Raw genomic sequence first — 19761 nt, forward strand, 5'->3', positions numbered from 1 at the left:
TTATCTAGGTACTTTCGTAAACCTCTCAATCTGCTTGCAATGGCCAGCTGTGTTACTCTGGAACTTCTTCATTGCCACAGTGCTCCAAACCCCATACGCCTTTCAGATCTTACCGCAACTTCAAAGTTGCACCATCGCAAGTCTCGTCTGATATATTTCTTTAAAGCATGAAATACAATTCAAAATAAAATGCTGTAGTAACCCTCTTAAGAAACCCTCCAAGGCATTCGTTCTCATAGACTGACCATATCATACAGTGCAGCCTAAGAACCCTACAATGTACCACGAAAGAGGCAAGTGACTCGATCCACAAATATTGGAAGTTTAGTATGAGCGGCTGGATCAAATGCGATGAGAGTGCAAGCAAAGATATAGAGAGAAGGTCTAGCTAGCTTGTTCATATCTGTAACAGGTTGGAAAGGAGGTTCAAGCCTTATCAGAACTTGGCTTGGTCGCAAAACAAGACCTTGCATCTTCAAGCAAGAGCACATCTTTCATAGAAGCTGTTGACCTACTTGTGTCTTGCTTCTTGTTTGGAGCTACATGTGATGTGTAGCAGAGCTCAATCTCTCTGTCGGGCTCGCTCCGCTCTCGGCGCCCCTTAGAAATCCGCTGAAAGCAACAACGGCCTATCTTCAGGCCGTACCATACTGATGAATGCAGAAATTTTTCGAAGCAGATAGCCTACAGTTGATAGAGAATCCATTAGTTGTTGCTATAAAGTATTACCAGATGGCAAAGTAAGGGTGTGGAACCATGTCAGGAGAAACGGAAGCCACATAGAACTGTCTCGGTCTCAGAGAGCTTGTTGTCGTTGAGAAGGTTTGGAGATACAAGCCTCCCCTCTTATAGCTTCTTGGGTCTTTCGTACTGTGTATTCCGGATACGGAGCATAAGTGCGGTCTCGGAAGGAGATGAAGTGTGGGGTAAGTGTGGAGAATTGTAGGAGAAAGGCGGGGCAAGACGAGTACTTGGGAAGTATCAAGAGTCCATTTCCCACCCGGGATGTTTGAATCAGATACACGAGGGATATTAATCGATATAGTTGCAGCCCTGTAGCTCTGCGGCTGCCATGAGGTGGCGATACTGTTTGGAAATCACGCATGCGACCCCGCAACCCGAAACAAATACACACACCTACCACCGCCACCTACCATACACTTCCTCTGCATACTTAAAATATAGTAAACTCTTTCTCTGTTTATCCCTAACCTCATCTGCACACATCGGAACAGCAAGATGGAGAATTCTCAATGTCGGGTTTTGGAAAGGGGATAGGTGGTTTTACTCGATATTTCTACCTAAGAGATTTGAAGCCCTTTTAAATCTAGAGTAATCGAAATTATACCGCAAACAAATAAAACACAGGGCCCCATCACCGATCTTCTGTGGTGTCACTGGAAGTCACAACTTCGATCATGTTCTTTCTCTGATATTACCACAGCCATCAACCATATATGCGACATTTTCCAAACACTCCCCAAACATTTCCGATATACTTAAAACCTGCTCTCAAAATCGACCAGTGATTGCAATAGTGTTTCATGCTACTATTCATTCACCACAAATCACACACCAAATGCACACTTCTTCTCCGCAGCCCCTCCGTGCACCAAAATTGTAAGCGAAATTCTACCCCATCATAAGCGATGAACATTACTAATCTCGCTCATCATGTCTTACACTTCAACAGTCTTTGGTATCTCTACATGTTAATGGATAATTTCCAAAGGTTGATATTCATACTATACTATAGAGAGCAGGTTATACCACCTCTGCATCCATCTCCCACTCTCCCACTCTCCAAGCATCCATCAGCCCCAAACCCAACTCCCCATATCAAAAACCTCAGCCTTGTGCAACACCCCCTCAGTTTACGAATCAGATTTTTTCACAACATGATTTGATTTGCGGAAATTAAAAAAAAAAAAAAAAAAAATATCAACCCCGATGAGGAAGTAAATAAACAAAGACAGATCTGTGCAGAAAGTGAAAGCAAATTCAAAATTGAACCCAAATCTAACAAGATGAGAACTATGAGATCCCCATTACATTACAAGGTGAAATAAAAATGAAGAGTGAAGAGTGATAATGGGAAAGGGACAAGAGCGATAGTAATAGTACGCTATTTATAATTCACAATGTGAGTGAGTAATGAAACAAAAAATGGCATCTAACTAACAGAGAAGCCAAAAACCATCCATGTCAATCAAGATTTGACCATGGAATCATGTATTATGTAACTTTGAAGTTGGATAAGAAAAATAATACAATGAAAAGACACGATTACGGATAATATTTGGATGAGGCGTTCATGGTAGGAAAATGGAAATGCGATCTAATCTGGCATATTGACATCTTGTTGGTATCTCTGTGTGTTTTTGTGTTTAGAATTGTACACTGCAAACTGTAGTCCTAATTATTCGACAAAAGACTATGACCTGTGGCTACAGAACATAGTATTCAAATCTTCTTGCTTCTCTTCTTTCCTCCAGCTGCCTTCTCTGCCCCAGAAGTCTCAACATCACCACTACTCTCCTTCACGCTTGAGCTAAATTTCTAAGCTTCTCGCTTCCTTGCCAATGTCGAAGCAAATCATCCCAAAAGAATAAACACATGAAGTATTGGCTTGCAATTTTAGGAAAAGTGGTATATTGTTCAATCTACTGCCCATTAACACCAAGTATCTTAGGTACACTAGTACACCTATTCCAAGCCCTTCCCAAGTAACTCCTGCCCAATCTCATTAATCAAACTTTCCTTAGGAAAGGGCTTCGCTTTACCCATGATAGTCCTTTCAGCATCCATACTCTTCAATAAATCCACCAACTCTCCATCTTTCGGGGCTCCAAATACCAAGTGTCCAAACGCCAATAAAAATCCCTTTAATGCGTCTGGGGATTCCGTTTCTTCTTGTATAGCTTCTAGTAAAGATGCAGCAAGTTCTATTTGTTCGCTTTCTGGTAATACTTCCTTGTGGTCTTCTATACGGAGACTAGAATTGGCGAATGCCATATTGAAGGCAAGACTTGCGGCTGCGACACGAACGTTATGATGTGTGTCGTCAAGCAGGGAGGTTGTGATCAGTTGAACGAGAGGATTGGTTAGGGTCGGACAGCCAAGAATATGTTGAGGGTATAAGGGACTTGTGAATAGATTGCAACCTGCTTGAAGTGCAACTAAACGGAGTGAATAGGGACAGTCTTTAAGACTATTGATATGTGAGAATAGTGGAGCAATAGTTTTGTGGCTCTTTTCCTCGGCATAGTAACCACTAAGTCTTGGGTCCACAAGAGCACATCGAAGGACATCAACGATTGTAAACAAGACTTCAGCTGGCAATTTAGAAGGGGCTTCTCGCAAAAACCAACTGAAAGCATCTAGATCCGGGAGATGAGTCTGTGCTGCGGGCTTTGATTGTCCCTCTGATACAAAGTGGAGAACGCCTTTGACTGCTGGAATATCAGCAGCAGGTCCCATCTTTGCTTTGAGCTTTTCAAGTGGCGGAACTTTAGTATAAATAACTGGCAACATGTTTGGTGCACGAAGTGCTGGTAAACGTAAAGACTCATGTCCATGTGGCGGGAACGCCATTTGTACCAGAAGCCCTACATTTTGTTGTAAAGATGCTACATCTGCTCCCGCCCAACGTTTTTCCTCCTCGCCTTGTAAATAAGTCGCAAAGGACGGCGTCGCGGTAACACTGTATCTTGTGGCAATCTCATATGATCGGGCGATATCAACTATTATGAAAACGGCTTTGCGTCCTGCATCCTTTGCGAGTTGCTCAAATACAGGATATAGAGGTTTGCAAGGAGCGCAACTATGGGAGGTGAAGAAAATAACTGCGCATTTCTTCTTGGCTGAGTTCAAGAGATTGTTCAATTCAGTAGAAGTCTGGGCATGTCGAACCTGGGACATCGATGCTTGCTGCTGCGGATCCTCTGTATTTTGAATGCCCAAAAGACCGCCATTATTCATAGTATTCAAAGTAACATAATCATCGAAGTGCGGTTGAATCATTCTGCCAAAAGGAGTGTTGAGAACAGTTTCCGGGAGGTTCGTAATATACTCTGGGATTCCCTGGCCTACCAGAAATGTAGCAAAATCGTTCGAAAAGTTGTTACAATTATGTTTCCAGAGATCATACGCCTACATGCAATTAGCTTATGGCGGGAGGGTTGAAATCGCAGGAGAATTTACCTCAAAGGTGTAGATTTCTTTCAAAGAGTCCAGATATTCCAGAATCACATCCATAGGCAGATCTGTCTTCCCTAACTCTAGAATCTGCAATGGTTTACCCAGATGGGTTTCGCCAGGCTTGACGGTTTTGACCCCTCCATCGTAAGTATATTCAATGCCCTCAAAGACAACAGAGGTGTGGTAAATAGCGTCAATCTGGACTCCCAAGAAAGCTGCTGACATGTTGCGCGCTAGACCCTTGGACAGATCATAGATATAGAGCTGAACGTTCATTATTCTGTTGCTGCGAGTTTGAGTGTGCTGGGCGGGAAAAGGGTATGCACAGGTCAGTAGAAGAGGAGGGAGAGAGGAAAGTACCAAGAAAAAGGAAAAAGCAAAATAAGGAAAACCAAACTTAGGGTGTTTATTGAGGCAACATCATAGAGGATTTCATGTAGGGTATAGTATCTGTTCTATATCATTCTATGGATGAAAGACATGAGATTCATCGGCGCAGGCAACTTCGAGCTGACGATGTTTCGGACATTCGGTCGAAGGGTGTGAGTAACATATCGATACAGAAACCCTGCCGTCAGAGAGGGTGTCTCGATTGATTGTGACTACGAGATGACTAATCACTCTTCCACATCATGCTTCTCTCGATAAGCTCCGAAACTTAAACGAAAATCTTTATCAGAGAGGCGTTGATATCTCCACACCTCCACAAGTCCTTCACTCTAATTAACAACACACATCACATCGGCCAATCACTCGTCGCCGCAATCCCAATTTTAGCCACAGTACTCAATTCCAATGCAAGGATAGAAGGCAAAACGTCCCCTATTTCTCATTTCCATTTCTGCCCTTACTTAAATTTATTCTTATGAAATTAAAAAAGAGGAACAGCTCTGTTCTTTTCTCATTCCCTAAAAGTCTACCTCAGTAATAGGATCTGGAACTTGACCAATCCTTTCCATTACCAAACTTTTCACTCGCTTTTTTTTAGTTATATTTACTTGGCTTGAGTTGGTAATTAGTCTAGGTGGTTAGTTCTACTCATCGTTCCTAGTCGCTCTTTCGCAGATGCGACGTACTTCTGTCTCTCTCCCATCGAAGAGTACATCACACGACCCTCACGAAAAACTTGCAAGATATAGTAATTCAGGCGCAAACGAAAGCGCCGCGTCCAAACTGGAGAAATCAAAGAACGCCAGAATGACCCAAAGTCAGCGGTCCAGATACTTGAAGACGGGAGGAATCCTGCTCTTCGTAGTGTTCTTGTTCTATTATCTGTCCCCAAGTGGTACACAGGTATCAAACACGGGTATGCCACAATGAAAAATCCTTGCTTATCGTTTTTCTAACATGAATAGTTGGAGGTGTAGTCGAAGGTGCTGTCGAAGGTGCTGTCGATACAGTCAAGAGTGGTGCTAATGATGGACAATCTCCATCCGATTCGACTTATGGGACAACGAAGTGCTCGAAATCCTATAGCAAGTCGAAGCCGATTGTTCAATATGCCATCATGATTGATGCTGGAAGTACCGGATCTCGAGTTCACGTATATAAATTTAATAACTGCGGTCCTACACCAGAGTTGGAGTCTGAGGAATTCAAAATGACTGAAAAGAAAGAGGGCGGCTCCGGATTGAGTTCTTATGGAGCCGATGCTGAAGGTGCTGCAAAGAGTCTCGATATGCTCATGGATGTTGCAGTGAAAACTGTCCCTGATGCATTGAAGTCTTGTACTCCTGTGGCTGTTAAAGCTACTGCTGGTTTAAGAAAACTTGGTCCGGAATTGAGCAACAATATTCTCAAGGCTGTTCGTACCAGATTGGAGACTGTCTATCCTTTCGCAGTTGTATCTGACGAAAAGGGTGGAGTCCAAGTTATGGATGGTACTGACGAGGGTGTCTACGCTTGGATTACAACCAACTTCTTGCTCGGTAAAATTGGAGGCCCAGCTCCTGGAGATACTGCAGCAGTTTTCGATCTTGGTGGAGGTTCGACCCAAGTTGTCTTTGAGCCAAAGTTCAAACTGCCTGAGAAGATGGTCGAAGGTGACCATAAATACAAGCTTACATTTGGCGGAAGAGATTTCGAGCTTTACCAGCATTCTCACTTGGGGTATGGTCTAATGGCAGCCCGTGAAACAATTCACAAGACTCTCATCGATGATATTCACGCAGCCAATCCTTCAGACCTCTCCTGGACCGCATCACCAATCATCAATCCTTGTATTGCACCAGGCATGAACCGTTCGGTTGATATTGCATTTGACGAGAAACATCCGCTTCGTGCTAAGTTGGGTGAGAAGAACGAGTTCGTCATGAAGGGCCCTTCTTCCCCATCCCCAGCTCAATGCCGCAAACTCGCAGAAAAGATGTTGTACAAGGAAGCCGAATGTAAAGTTGCACCTTGCTCCTTCAATGGTATTCATCAACCTTCTTTAGAAAAAACCTTCCAGCATGAGGATGTCTACACTTTCTCATACTTCTTCGACCGTACCGATCCACTTGGAATGCCAGAATCCTTCACTCTACGTGAGATGCACGATCTTACTAGCCAAGTTTGTGGTGGCGAATCTCACTGGGATATGTTTACTGGTATCCCTGATGCCATAAAGGAGTTGAGAGGTAGACCCGAATGGTGTCTTGATTTGAACTTCATGATGGCTTTGTTGCATACGGGTTATGAAATGCCAATTGACAGAGAGGTTAAGATTGCAAAGAAGCTCAAGGGTAATGAGCTTGGATGGTGTCTCGGTGCTAGGTATGTTTTATTCCTCTTTTTCTCTTTTTCATGCCATATCTAACAATTAATAGTCTTCCATTACTGGAGGCTGGTTCCGGATGGAAGTGTCGTGTCAAGGAAGTCTCATAGATGATCATGTAATGAGCCTCGAGATATGTATGATTCATGGATGATTGGCGTAATACGGGGATCGACTTTGAAAGATCATTTAAAACTTAGAGGTATCGAAGCTGTTTCTATACAGCGGCTTTGATCAAATAAATAATTCATGAATATTTTATTCTTCTCCCGCACATTATTAGTTATCTTACCCTTTGGGACTTCTCTCCCATTACATATCTTTGACGTGAAAAAAATAAGTCATGCTGGTATCAAATAATTTCCAGATTTAACGACATTCCAGCCAAAACTGTGATTCAATTGGGATCTGGAATTTTTTCCTGGTCATGGACGAGATCCTCCACCAGCAAAAATTCAAATACAGGTACAATGTATTCCAATTTTTCATATTCTCCTCGACGCTCATCTATGGAATTTGATTCGCATACATCTTCAAGAGCTTCTCACTAATGAGAATAGCTCTTGCATCGCCGTCGTAATTGCCACTTGGAGAAGATTTCACGTGATTACCCCTCGCATTTGAGCAGGTCGACGTCATTGCAACGTCTGCCCAGCCAGACGGGTGTTAGAATGTCGGATGTTTATATGAAGAAGTGTGATTTCAACGTCAACTTCTTTCCGTTCATTTATCAAAACGATATTACATTTCAAGCAGAAATTTAAATCCAAACGGCCCAATTCATATAGCTAAAATGCAATTGCTCACATCCCTCACACTTCTTCTAGCGGCTTTCGTTGAGCTCAGCTCCGCCCTTGTTTTATCTCCAGAATTGTACAATTATGATGTTTGGGGGTCTGATGGACTACGTACTGAGAAACTTAAGTCCTTGAAAGGAATTAAGAAAATGTCCGTACCTGTCGTCCTCAACCTGATATAAATAATCACCATGCTAACAAACTCTTTGGTGTCTAGTCTGAAGAAATCATCCATCATTCCTGATGTTCTCGATCCCTTTATTCCAACCTGTTACATTCTTCCCTCTTATCCCCCCTCTCCTTCCTCGTCTTCCTTAAAGAAAGTAAAACTAGGCAATAAACTCCTCCCCTCGCAAACTCAATCCGCGCCCTCGATCCAAGTTTTCTGTCCTGGAAAACATCATGTTCAGGGCGGTTTGACAATCATTCTTACAGATCCGGACGCACCTTCGAGGGATGATGATAGTATGTCTGAGATGTGTCATTGGATTGCGAGGATTCCTGAGGCTGTGATTGGGAAGGAAGGGGTCAGTGGGGAGTGGAGTGGGAGTGAGTTGGAAAAGGTGGGAGTTGTTGATTGTGAGTTTCCTTTTCTTTATTATTCTTTTGCTTTTTCTTGTCGGGAAGACAGGTGTAAGGGGAAGGACGAGCTTGAGGGGGAAGAAAAGAGAAGGCTGACTAGAAGAAATAGATAAAGCACCGGCGCCACCAAGAGGAACAGGAAAACATAGATATGTATTTGTATTGTTAGAGGGTGATAATGTGGATATCGAAGGGCCTGAGGAAAGGAAACATTGGGGTTTCGAGAAACCGGGAAGTGGGATTAGAGAATGGGCTGGGAGAGAAAATCTGACAATTATAGGAGCGAATTTTCTTTACGAAAAGTACCATGATGAGGGAAAGGATAGTAAGTTCAGGACTCAGGGATAATTTTGAGCAATGTTGAGATGGACTAAGAAATGTATACATATCGGTTTTCTTCATGGGCTTTCTTTTCATTTATTATTAGGATCTTCACGCATCAATTTCAAATTATTGCATCTCATTATAACAAGGAATTTACCAATACAAGATACACAATCATTATCACGCACAGATACAAAGACTTTTGGATAGAGTAAAACAACGATACAATTTGACCTCATTCTAAAATAGCCTGCTATCCAAACTCGTCGAGAGAACAACACCAACGACAAATGAAATTTAACCTCCATTCTAAAATACAATGTGATCGGAACTCCTCCTCAAGAAATAAATCGGCCTTGAATACAGAAATGGAATAGTAAGAAATCTCCTTTTATAGAAATGAAGATCAGTAGGAAGATAATGTTGAAATGTTGAAGCCCTCCCCGATTCAGAACTTGATGAATTTCGCTTCCGGGGAGAATTGGTTGAGAATTCGTTATTGAGTCATGGTAATAGGAAGTCATATGTGACTCGACTATACGACCAAGCGGGCGATTTTTCAGTCTCGTTGATAGGAACACCTGCGGGCATCTACAAGTCAGTATCTAACAACATATCAATGATATGAGGTAGAGCTACTCACCTAGTAGAATTTCTCCGCAAGTTTCAATATGAACACTCCACATATAAGCCAAATGTACACCCCAAGCTTTTGTCATTTGTGGCGATTGATGTCATGCGATACTAACAGACTCGACTTTGGTATTTACAAGGTGTGGCTGGGACTGGAACCAGAGTCTCGCGAGGAAAGTATTCTTCTGTTTCCACGTGAGGAATGGCGGTGTCTAGATGGTGTGGATGTAGATATAGATGCAGATGCGGATGTAGATTCTTGAGTTGTTCTGACTGCCGTTAGCTTCTCGAAATTTTTGTTTTTGGGGATATAGATCTTGCTCTTACTTTCCTCGGGCACGTCTCTGCCGTTTATATTCCCTCAAATGAGTGGATCTCGCTTGTCTGTCTGCTTCAATAGAGGCGTCTATCAGGGTACTCCACCGCATAATCGCTTCTCGCCCCCGCCCTCGCTCTCGCTCTCTTCGATCGTGTTCGTGTTGGGAATAGTTTTCGCAGACTCCGGTAACCCCGGTATGGAGCTTGAGCACGATTTCCGGCCGAGTCGGTGCATAAGTACTGTTGCACCATATACATAAGTGAGGGGTGTCTATTTTAATATCTGCGCATGCGTAAACAGAAATCGTAGTCTTGCACCGTCCACCAGCCCCTGTATTTTGACACAGATTCTCACGACGCTCACCGCAATTGAATTTTCCACAGAACATAGCTTCTAGATTAGCAGTGATTTCCGGTATGGTAGTGGGCTCTGCTTGTCCATCTCTATATTCGGATGTAATACATGTTTTGCAGCTCGCTTCGTTCGCTGCCCATACAGGACAATGTTCTATGTAACATGCGCAACTGTAGAACTGGTAGTGTATGTGGCAAGTATTGCATCTTGGTAGCTGCACATCTCGTGGAATGGGGGCGTAGACTCTTCTCTCTTCGATGTAGCCACTGTCAACAAATGCACGTGGAGGTCCTTCTGACATGATACAATTTGATACAGGCGTGCACTTCAAGATAGGTATGTTTCAAAAGGTGTGTGGTATTTGAATGTAATGAAAGTAAAGTTGAATTGTTGATGAAGAACAAAAGAAGAAAAGAAATCCAAAATCAGCAGGCCTCAACCCATATAACCCTCTCTCTAGACTCCAAGTGACTCCTGAATAAGAAGAAAGATATTCGGTCATGATTCCGCTAATACCATATCATGACTGTGTAGTGTAGACTCACACTGTGATCCAAATTCCCCCAAAGTAGAGTCATCTTCCCTTATGCGAAACTATGGCAGTGATTGTGAGTTAGTAATGTTTTTAGAGCATGTGGAGTCATCAAGAAACTTACCAAGAAACATCTCCCACAAGTAATGATTTGAACTCTACTGAAAATATCCACTCGTCTCAGTACGTTATCTCAATCGAAGAATACTCAGCATGGTAGCTTGATCATCGCCTCGAAGCTCTATACTTCCTCTGAGGTGTATCTTCTCGGGTTAAGGTGGTTCCATAATGAGAAGCTTTCCTGGAACTTCTTCTCTCTGCCTACTTGGGACGGGCTTCTTCTCTTTGCCGTTGTCTTTCCCAGTCTGCATATCTTTGTGCATCTTCTTCTATTATCAATGGAGATTGTGGCTGTTCCCAAGCTGGTGGTGTCGCAGAACTAAAGAAAGGGGTATACTGGGAATTTGGCTGCCCATGCGGATATCCCCCAGCATATCCCCCAGCATACCCGTGACCTTCATAAGCTGGTGTTATAGACTCATGACTCGATGTAATCACCGGGGTGTGATAGTATTGAGTTTCTGGCTCGCGTTCCCGTACATATGTATATTGATGGCCCTGGTATGGCGGTCGCGTTGGCTCTTGATGCATTATCACCGTTGGTCTCCGAAATGTAACGTCCGGTATATTAGGATAGTCAGGGTCTACTTGCCTGTGGCTCTCTGGTTGACCGTAGCTATGTGATTGCGTGCGTCGGTGTTCACGTAATACTGGTTTCGTAGGCGCTGTCATATCCGGTCTCCGGTGACTAATATCAGGGTTTTTACGTTTTGGTCGACTACTGTGTTGGGTCTGATTCTCATTGAACTTTGACGAAGCCTTCCGCCTAGCCCTTTCTTCTCTTTCGAACTCTTCATCGAAAGCCGCTCGCTGCCGGTCTAGTTGTTCAATACCACCTCTTTCCTGGGAAGTCAATTTCTTTCGCTTTTCTCGAAGTTCTTCGTGGTCCAGATAATTCTCACAGACCTCGCCGCCATACAAATTCTCATTGTGGGGTATAAGTCGCAACTCTGGTCGACTCTTGGGATATCTGCTCTTGCTAAGAAGACACCCTTCACACCGGTGTGATTTCTTGACTTGCAAATGAACACATTTGTAGATGATGATCTCATTTGTGCATACTCGGCACTTCGGAAGCTTGAAGATCTCCGCACAGCTCTCTTTCCCACAAGTAGTCAGTACTTCATTACACCTAATCTTTGGTATTGTAGTTGGCTCCGGTTGTCCATCAATAGATAGGTACTGATAGCACGTCATGCAGCTACCCTTTTTCCTAATATCAGGAACACCCGGGCAGGTAAATTTAATACACCCACAAAGATAGATCCAGTACTGAACTATGCATATTCTGCATTTTGGCAACGTCATATCGCAACCAGGATATTTTTCTTCGGGCCAGGTTTTAAGAGACATAGCTACTTGATATTGAGTGGTGTATTGTCAGAAAATATGTAAAGGGTTCAAAGTTTGGTAAACAGATGTGTATTTTCCGTATGAAGAGAATTTAAAAGAAAAGAGAGAGTCTAAGAGAATCTGATCCTTTTTGTAGGGTTCAGTACCAATCCATATTGACTGCAAGGTAACTCCAAACTCTCTTTATGAATCAAAAACACAATTGACTTGTGACTCTGTAATTCTTATCTGAGTAACTGATTCTAAACTCCACAGTAATCGGTGATAATATACTCATGATTGAAACATGCTCGAAAGGAAGTCGATGTAGTACCAAAAATTGATGGTTGCGTCAAATGAGATGTAGGGCCTCTCCTATTTTTACCGAGGAAAGGTGTCCAACAAGCATAAACTTAATTTTCCGTAAGACGAAAAATTTCAAGGGGAGCAAATACATTTTTAAGTTTATCGGCGACTTTCTAACTTCACATTCACTATCTTTCAAGAACTTAACTTGTCTGCTGATTGAACTGTCATCGCCTGTTAATTGCATGATGTAGGTATGGTATGCTCATTCACTTTAATAACACGTGGTGCATTTGAACATAGTTAAATTCTTCGAAACACATATCAACTTCCTCTTAAAATTCTCAAATCTGCTCCCAAATCAACAAAATATTAATATCACCCCCAATTAACTAAAATCGTTCAAAAGCTCCGACTGGCTGATTTATACTAGTCAGTGCCAGCACTATTAATCTGGTAGGCATGAATTACCACATACTTCTCACAGCGCAATCTTTTCCCTGCAGCATCTAGTATCTGCGCCTGCCCCTATTGTCGCTTTTCTTTGCGATATTGATAAGGGTTTCATTCGATAAAGGTGTGTAAGGGAGTTGTCGACCTGATGTTCCAGACACATATCTAGTGGCCTGCTCCCCTCTTGAGTGATTATTCCTTGAGGAATTTGTGCGTGATCTCTCCTGTCTTTCAGCTTCCAGCTGTTTACTTGCTTTCGACTTCTGTAAATAATCCTTCCAACCCTCATCAGCTTCCACTTTTACCTTCTCAAATTCTTGTGTCTGTCTATCTAGTATCTCGCGTCTATATCTATACTCATCCCATATACGAACAGGCTCAGCTCCAACTGCCGGTCTGTCTTCTTCTTGTTGTTCACGGGCCCATTGACTCCATTTTGCACATCGTCGGCGGTCTCCCTCTGTATCTTCATGAATCAATCTCTCGATCTCTGATCGTGGTATAGATATTGTTTCAGACACATTCGACACGGAATTCGCATCTGACCATTGGGGAGTTTCGTCAATCGGCGGCACTGAAGTAGCGTATTGTGATGTGTGTTGCTTATATGAAGGAGAAAGGTAGGCCGTTGCGGTAGTTTGTGATGCCTGGGAAGCGAATTCTTCAGGCTGGTAGCGAATGACTTGGTGACGGTGGTTTTTGTATGAAATTCTGGGGATGTGGGTATGTTTATTGTTATTCGATGATACTACAAATCTTTGAAGTCTCATATGAGGTATCTAGATAGACTCGAGTTGTTGATGTAAAGGAAAAGAAAGAAAGCCTCTCCAAACCAGAGCCTCAATCCTTATAGCCTGCTCCAGACTACAAATGACTGCTAGATAAAATTAATGATTTCATAGTGATTCCATGCAAGTGAGACCGATGTAGAGTTCATTCAGAATAAAGCAGTCAACGCCTACTAATACTTTACATTTGATAGTCATGAGATATTAAGAACTTAACTTGGAGATTAAGTCATCTCCTCTATTAACAAAACTTCAAGAGTGATTGTACATTAGTGGTCTTCTCTCAATGAATAATCTTTGGGGTTTCTAATAATCCAACAACTGTAGTATACCCACAGCTATCAGCATGAAAAGTTATCACCTACGTGTGACAATCGGTAAGAGATTTCCAGTATAAGATATCTCAAGTATTCGCCACAACAGCCTAACATGGGCAATATAAGATTAGAATGACAAGGATTTCAAAGACATAATATTGTAAAGCACCGAGAGCAAAATTCAATTTTCTTATGAAACGGAACACATAAAATGGTCCCTCGAACCAGCAAGGCCAATCTTTATGGACTTATCCGGGTATCAATTTGACTCATTATAAAACCCTTGCCTATGAATCTAATAGATGTCAAATATTGAGCCAATTCCCTTTAAAATGGGTCTGCATTCCGCAGTAATATCCCTTGAAGATACCTTTTTCCCAATATTCCCTCTTGGCACGCCCCCTCCCCCAAAAAGACTAAAGAAACTAAACAAATTCCCAAACTGCACCATTCTATGCCGCATATCAGGACATACCTCACACATTCATATCCTGAAGAGAGTTCCCAAAGCAAGTAGAGATCCAGCAGCTCGTCCAAGTAGCATATCAAACAGATACCTAAAGCATAGACAAACTTACCAAGCTTCAGAAGTTTCACAGTCAACTAACCACGCAGATCTCCTCGAAAAGTCTGTCCCTTCCAGCGGACTCTCTTCTCCAAGTTTCCTTGATCCCCATCTCTGTAAAAGCCTCGAGCAGCAGCATCACTAGATCTCATCTCCCGTCTCTCAACCGGGCCGTTATGATCCTTCTTCGTTCGTCTTCGATAATCCAATTTTTCTTTTTCCAAGCTTTTTTCGCCTTCATTCTTTGACTCCACTTCGCGTCTTTTCTCTACTTCATGAGCACCCTTTTTGGCAGGTCTTTCCCGAATTTTCTGTTTGGGATTTCCTTGGGGTCTTCTGCCTTCCGAACGGCGAGGAGTGATATTACCATAAGCAGACGGATTAACAGATGGGTGTGTTTGGGCGCGAGGAAGCGGCCCTGGAAGTGTTGGCGAAGGTACACGTAAGGTTGGGATTGGTCCTATAGGTGGTCTTGGCAGCGGCGAGTAGGAACGCTTGATTCGCTTCGGGGATTGGGGAAGGTAATCTCTACGGCTATTGTATTGCGGATCCCGGATGGGGGTGTTAGAATTTGGTAGGGGATATAGATGTGAAGGAGGGAAGCCAAACGCTTGGGTGGTCTGCGGTAGGTTACTATTGCAGTATTCTCTTTGAGAGGTGGAGTGTGGAGGACGGTAGGTCATTGTGTTTTAATGGAAGTATGTTTATTGTTGTTAACTCAGTTTAAAGATCAAAGATGTAAAGTGTTTTCAAATCCAAGAAAATGTGATATTGATAATACAAACAAGAAGTAAAAAAGAATCTCTAATATGGAATCAGAATTCTTTGAGGTATATCTATTTGGGTCCCTTTAGAATGATTCCCAACTAAGACTCAAGAGACCATTATTTATGAATCTAATAATCTATCCTATTTCGAGTCAACCAATACATCTGTACTTTGTGGTCATTGATATGATATTCATTTTAGGATAGTGGCAGATGAGGATCCCCATTTCTATCAAAGCCGAAAATCATAAGACTAGAGAAATCAAAGAAGCCTCCAAAGTGAGTTATCAAACACCGTATACCACGATAACCTCCTCACGCCCGCAAAACGTCTATTTCCAACGAACACTTTTCTTCCTGCCCATTTCTCCAGAAGAATTCTTTCCATAACGACACTCACTGGTTTTCTCACCCCGTGGACATTTCTCTGAATCCCTCCCGAGTAGCTCTGAGAAATAAAGAAACCGTTTCATAATGATTCAATCACTGCAGTATAAACTAGTCTGCACTTGAAAAACACTCGTATAATCTTGAAGATAAAGAGTCACCATCCTTCAACCCATAGACTCGATTCCCACAAAACAACTAAGAAACTTCCCAGAACTTTCTCCCTACGCCCCATATCGAGCCATTCCCCAAACTCCCCGAATGATAAATAACCAATAGACCCCAAGACTCCCTCCTGAACTCCACATAAAACTCTCTCACTCCCTGCGCCAACACACATCCTAGTATTAGGTGCTATTAGCAATTCACCCATGCTAACCAAAAAGACATGCCATCTACATGACTGAAATATACTCGCCAAACTTACAAAATAACGTACATCAACAAGTCTCATATCGAAGGAGTCAAGTATACCCATCGTCTCCTCCCTCGCTAATATCTATATTTCCAAGCGGCATTTCGCGAGATTTCTTCAAGCTGAGCATCGGTATACCGGTAATACCGATTTGACGATCCCGAGTAATTCGATGACGTCGAAACACTATCACAAGTCGACGATTTATCACTGCGAGCTCTCTGAGTTTCTCGGTTCCGTTGGTATTGCATATCATAACTAAGATATCTCACTCTCTCATTTCTTTCCTGAGTCCTATTCTCACTTCTTCTTCTTCTTCTTCTTCTTCGGGCATGCTCCTCTTCCAAACTTCTTTGTTCGAAATCGAGAATGGCTTGTTTATCCACACATTCTCGACTACAGAAATCGTCAAGAAGTCTCCCGACAATATGTGGCACGTGTTTCCGCGGTTCCTCTCGATCGCGACGATCTTTTTCATTCCGACATATTCGCACAGAGGCCGTATCTACATGCGTGCATTTTCTATAGATGTGAACATAGTTTTCGCAATCTTGATGACTCTTGGGGTCATATGGACATTGGTTTTCTTCTCCCACATTCCATAGACAGTCCTTTTCATTCATTCTTCCACAACCGGAATTTTTTCTCTTGTAGACAATTTTGGGCCTTGTGGTTGGTTTGGGCTTGGAGGAGTGTTCGGAAGGGGGAAAGATTCGGCATGATTTGCTGAGGGGATCTTGGTCGAAATCTGGGAGAGCCATTCTGACACACCCGCAGTTGTAGAGTGTAAATGTTAGTTGACAATTATTACACTCCTGCAATGCTGTATTGTAGCTGGCCCAAGGTCGGTTCCAGAAAGTTCTTGTTGGGGGTGGCATAGCCGCTCAGTGTGATGATGGTTGTAGATATAGATATCTCTTGAGAAATTGAAATAGTATGAAGTTTTCTGGACGGATATGTGATGCTAAGGATAGAGAGAGCAAAAAGGGAGAGGTTGAGGAAAGCTTTTCCATCCCTGCGAATCTTTATCCTTTTATTCCCATCAAAACACCAGTGGCTCCAAGAAGAATCTTGTATGAGCCAATTATGTCTCTTTAAGAATCTAAACTTTACAGTCATTAATTGGATATATCTGGAAGATAGAGTCACAAAAATGCTCTCCTTCCGATCGCAAAAGAGAGAAAACCAAAGCAAATTACCACATATCATACTCTATTCCACGTACTCCACCCCAATTTCTCTACAAAGCCTCAATATGATAAATACTATAGAGAAGTCTTAGTAATAATCAAAATGAGAAACTCATCGATGGGGTATACCACTCAATTATTTCATGACTGTAAATACCAAATGACGCACCTCCTCAAGTATCTACAGTCTCATCAAACAATAATCTCTCCTTTGGCATTGCCATTCCATTCCCTCTACAATCATTCACGCCGTTCTTTCTCAGTCTCATATCAGAGATACTCGTTGGCGGATGATTACTCCTCTGGAAGTCAGACTTTGTTACTTCCAAACGGCACCCGGTTATTTGTTGTCCTGTAATGGTTCTCTTTTGTGGACCTCGCTCCCCTTTTCTTTGGTTTCGAGTTCTCAACAACCGAGCCGTTTAAGAGCCAAAACCATTCTGCGTATCGCTGCGCAATGCCCCAGAGACGAGCCTTCTCACCGTAAGCCATTCCACCCATCACCAAGAAAAGCATAAGTTCTACACCAATCATTCCACTGAAAGCAACGCAGGATAGAAACATAAACACCTAGAAACCCCTTTCGTCCCAGTAGCAAACGAGCTATGCTTTCCGGCCCTTTTCATTTCCATTCCATGACAGCTTGTTGAAAGTTCATATTTAAAATAACAGATATTAGAATGTACATCAAATTATCCCCTGTACAGAGTAACAATATTATTGCTACAAACAAAGCAACAACAAAACCCCCCAGATCAGAAAACCTACCTCATCCTTTTCAAACCTACTCTACTCCGAAAGACTCTGCACAGAAGAAAGAAACATAACGATGAATGAAAAAATCACCCAGTGATTCCATGATAACCATAAACTCCGCACTTGTGAATGTCCTCGGAGTTTTCAATCATCAATGTGATGTAATAATGCTCAGCAATGAAGTCAGCCCCAGAGTAGACGACATACTATACAACAAGCCCTATATAATTCCCATAACGTGCAGACTTACATACATGCATTAAACACATAAAAACCTATGAAATAATTTCTCTAGAAGAAGATTCATCCTGCGAGAAAGTAAATATTGAGCACGACGTCCTGTAAGAGAAAGGGTCTTATTTAGATACCCCGTTTGAATCCATGTATTAGGGATGCTATACCAACTCGATACCATTTGATTCTAGTTTAGTGATATGAATCTGGAGGATTTTTTGTCCAAGAATTTATGGATATGAAGCAATAGTGAGTGATGTGAATTTTTAGGGGGATAAATACATGAGGATCATTCTTCTCTGGACAGCCGGGAAGAGACCAAGAAGTATTCGATGCGCAGAAAAATATGAAGCACCCAAGACAACTAAGTTTGAAGAAACGAGTGGAAGTAATAAAGTCATGAATGAATTAACCATAAATTCTCCAGATGTCAAAAGTCCACTGGAACTTTATTACTGTGATGGATACAACGAAATGAATATAACTGTACAGAATACTCACCGGGAGCAAATGTCATTTTCCACCCCACCATCACTTTACTCCACAATGTAAACAACCCCTCCAAGCCAAAAACCCAATGCAATTCAAATCAATTCAACCCCTCAACAAAACAACCCCAAATTAGGGCAATTGCCCTTACCCTCACATACTCCACTTAGCCATCTTCGATTCTCTATCCCGATCCAATCCCATCCAATCCCATCCCATCCCATCCACACTCTCAACCCTCAACCCTCAACCCTCCACCACCCATCCTCATCCTCATCCACATTCGGGCCGCTCCAAGCCTTCTCTCCAATTTCCCCTCTTCTTCTTTTCCCAATCGCAATTCCCTAACAACAACCACACACCACCCCTCTCATAAAATAAAGCTCTCTCTACTCATACCCATCACTCACACATCCCATTCCCCACACTGGGAAAATGCCACCTCACCAATCTTTCTCGTACAACTCACTTCCTACGTACATACATATCTAGTGTCTCCCACCATTGGATGATTTGACCGGTGTTCTTACCAATACCTTACCTTACCTACCTTACCACACCATCACATCACCCCCCTCCCGAAAAATCACGAGATAAGGGCAAGAACCCTCTTCTACTCCCCCATTCCATTCCCCTCCCCTCCCATTCCAAACGCCACACCCTCATCTCCAATCTCCAATCTCCAATCTCCATTTCCATTTCCAGAACCACCACCCACCCACCCACCTACCTACCTACCTAGTACCTACCCCCCTCCATCCCCAGCCAACTAGCCTCGAACCAAACCCCCAAGCCCCAAACCTAAAATCCTCAAAATAGCATACCTAACCCAGGCGCAATCCCATCACCCTCCCGATCATCATAAAGTAAATACCGTAAGCAAGTACCTCAGTAAATCAGTCACGACGAAAACAACCATGGCGCACCTGGTTAAACTTTTCCCTTTTCCCTTTTCCCGTGGTGCGTCCCACACACCCACCACACACAGCAGTCCTAAATTCGACTACCCAACTCAAACGAACTGGCTAATAGACGATGACCATGAGAATGCAAATGACAATGACAAATGAGATTTGGGTAGTTGGTGCTTGGCTCCACTCTACTCCACTTATAGCCCCAAGCTAGGTCCTAACTTAACTTGACTTG

At 42.6% G+C, this 19761-nt stretch overlaps 7 protein-coding genes across 7 annotated transcripts; 2 read left to right on the forward strand and 5 right to left on the reverse strand.

Annotated features, from left to right (window-relative positions):
• Positions 1 to 2300: 2300 nt before the first annotated feature.
• Positions 2301 to 4707, reverse strand: BCIN_03g06720 (hypothetical protein). Its single transcript, XM_001555428.2, has 2 exons — positions 4204 to 4707; positions 2301 to 4152 (listed from the first exon to the last, which is right to left on the reverse strand). Exons 1-2 carry the CDS (start codon positions 4474 to 4476, stop codon positions 2707 to 2709), a joined length of 1719 nt encoding a protein of 572 aa, XP_001555478.2. The 5' UTR covers positions 4477 to 4707; the 3' UTR covers positions 2301 to 2706.
• A 202-nt stretch (positions 4708 to 4909) lies between these two features.
• Positions 4910 to 7231, forward strand: BCIN_03g06730 (hypothetical protein). The gene is made up of 3 exons (XM_001555429.2): positions 4910 to 5506; positions 5556 to 6954; positions 7008 to 7231. The coding sequence occupies exons 1-3, from the start codon at positions 5266 to 5268 to the stop codon at positions 7063 to 7065; spliced, it is 1698 nt and encodes a 565-aa protein (XP_001555479.2). The 5' UTR covers positions 4910 to 5265; the 3' UTR covers positions 7066 to 7231.
• Positions 7232 to 7582: 351 nt separating this feature from the next.
• Positions 7583 to 8853, forward strand: BCIN_03g06740 (hypothetical protein). The gene is made up of 3 exons (XM_024692090.1): positions 7583 to 7903; positions 7970 to 8331; positions 8444 to 8853. Exons 1-3 carry the CDS (start codon positions 7749 to 7751, stop codon positions 8680 to 8682), a joined length of 756 nt encoding a protein of 251 aa, XP_024547864.1. The 5' UTR covers positions 7583 to 7748; the 3' UTR covers positions 8683 to 8853.
• A 1778-nt stretch (positions 8854 to 10631) lies between these two features.
• Positions 10632 to 11969, reverse strand: BCIN_03g06750 (hypothetical protein; the record flags this gene model as incomplete). Its single annotated transcript, XM_024692091.1, has 2 exons — positions 10632 to 10935; positions 11005 to 11969. The coding sequence occupies 2 exons, from the start codon at positions 11967 to 11969 to the stop codon at positions 10818 to 10820; spliced, it is 1083 nt and encodes a 360-aa protein (XP_024547865.1). The 3' UTR covers positions 10632 to 10817.
• A 570-nt stretch (positions 11970 to 12539) lies between these two features.
• Positions 12540 to 13498, reverse strand: BCIN_03g06760 (hypothetical protein). Its single transcript, XM_024692092.1, has one exon. It carries the CDS (start codon positions 13475 to 13477, stop codon positions 12764 to 12766), a length of 714 nt encoding a protein of 237 aa, XP_024547866.1. The 5' UTR covers positions 13478 to 13498; the 3' UTR covers positions 12540 to 12763.
• Positions 13499 to 14077: 579 nt separating this feature from the next.
• On the reverse strand, positions 14078 to 15134 carry BCIN_03g06770 (hypothetical protein). Its single transcript, XM_001555433.2, has one exon. It carries the CDS (start codon positions 15058 to 15060, stop codon positions 14416 to 14418), a length of 645 nt encoding a protein of 214 aa, XP_001555483.1. The 5' UTR covers positions 15061 to 15134; the 3' UTR covers positions 14078 to 14415.
• Positions 15135 to 15319: 185 nt separating this feature from the next.
• Positions 15320 to 17165, reverse strand: BCIN_03g06780 (hypothetical protein). Its single transcript, XM_024692093.1, has 2 exons — positions 15959 to 17165; positions 15320 to 15872 (listed from the first exon to the last, which is right to left on the reverse strand). Exon 1 carries the CDS (start codon positions 16822 to 16824, stop codon positions 16024 to 16026), a length of 801 nt encoding a protein of 266 aa, XP_024547867.1. The 5' UTR covers positions 16825 to 17165; the 3' UTR covers positions 15320 to 15872; positions 15959 to 16023.
• Positions 17166 to 19761: the final 2596 nt, after the last annotated feature.

The sequence above is a fragment of the Botrytis cinerea genome, chromosome 3 (assembly GCF_000143535.2).
Source record: "Botrytis cinerea B05.10 chromosome 3, complete sequence".
In the NCBI taxonomy this organism is placed as follows: domain Eukaryota; kingdom Fungi; phylum Ascomycota; class Leotiomycetes; order Helotiales; family Sclerotiniaceae; genus Botrytis; species Botrytis cinerea.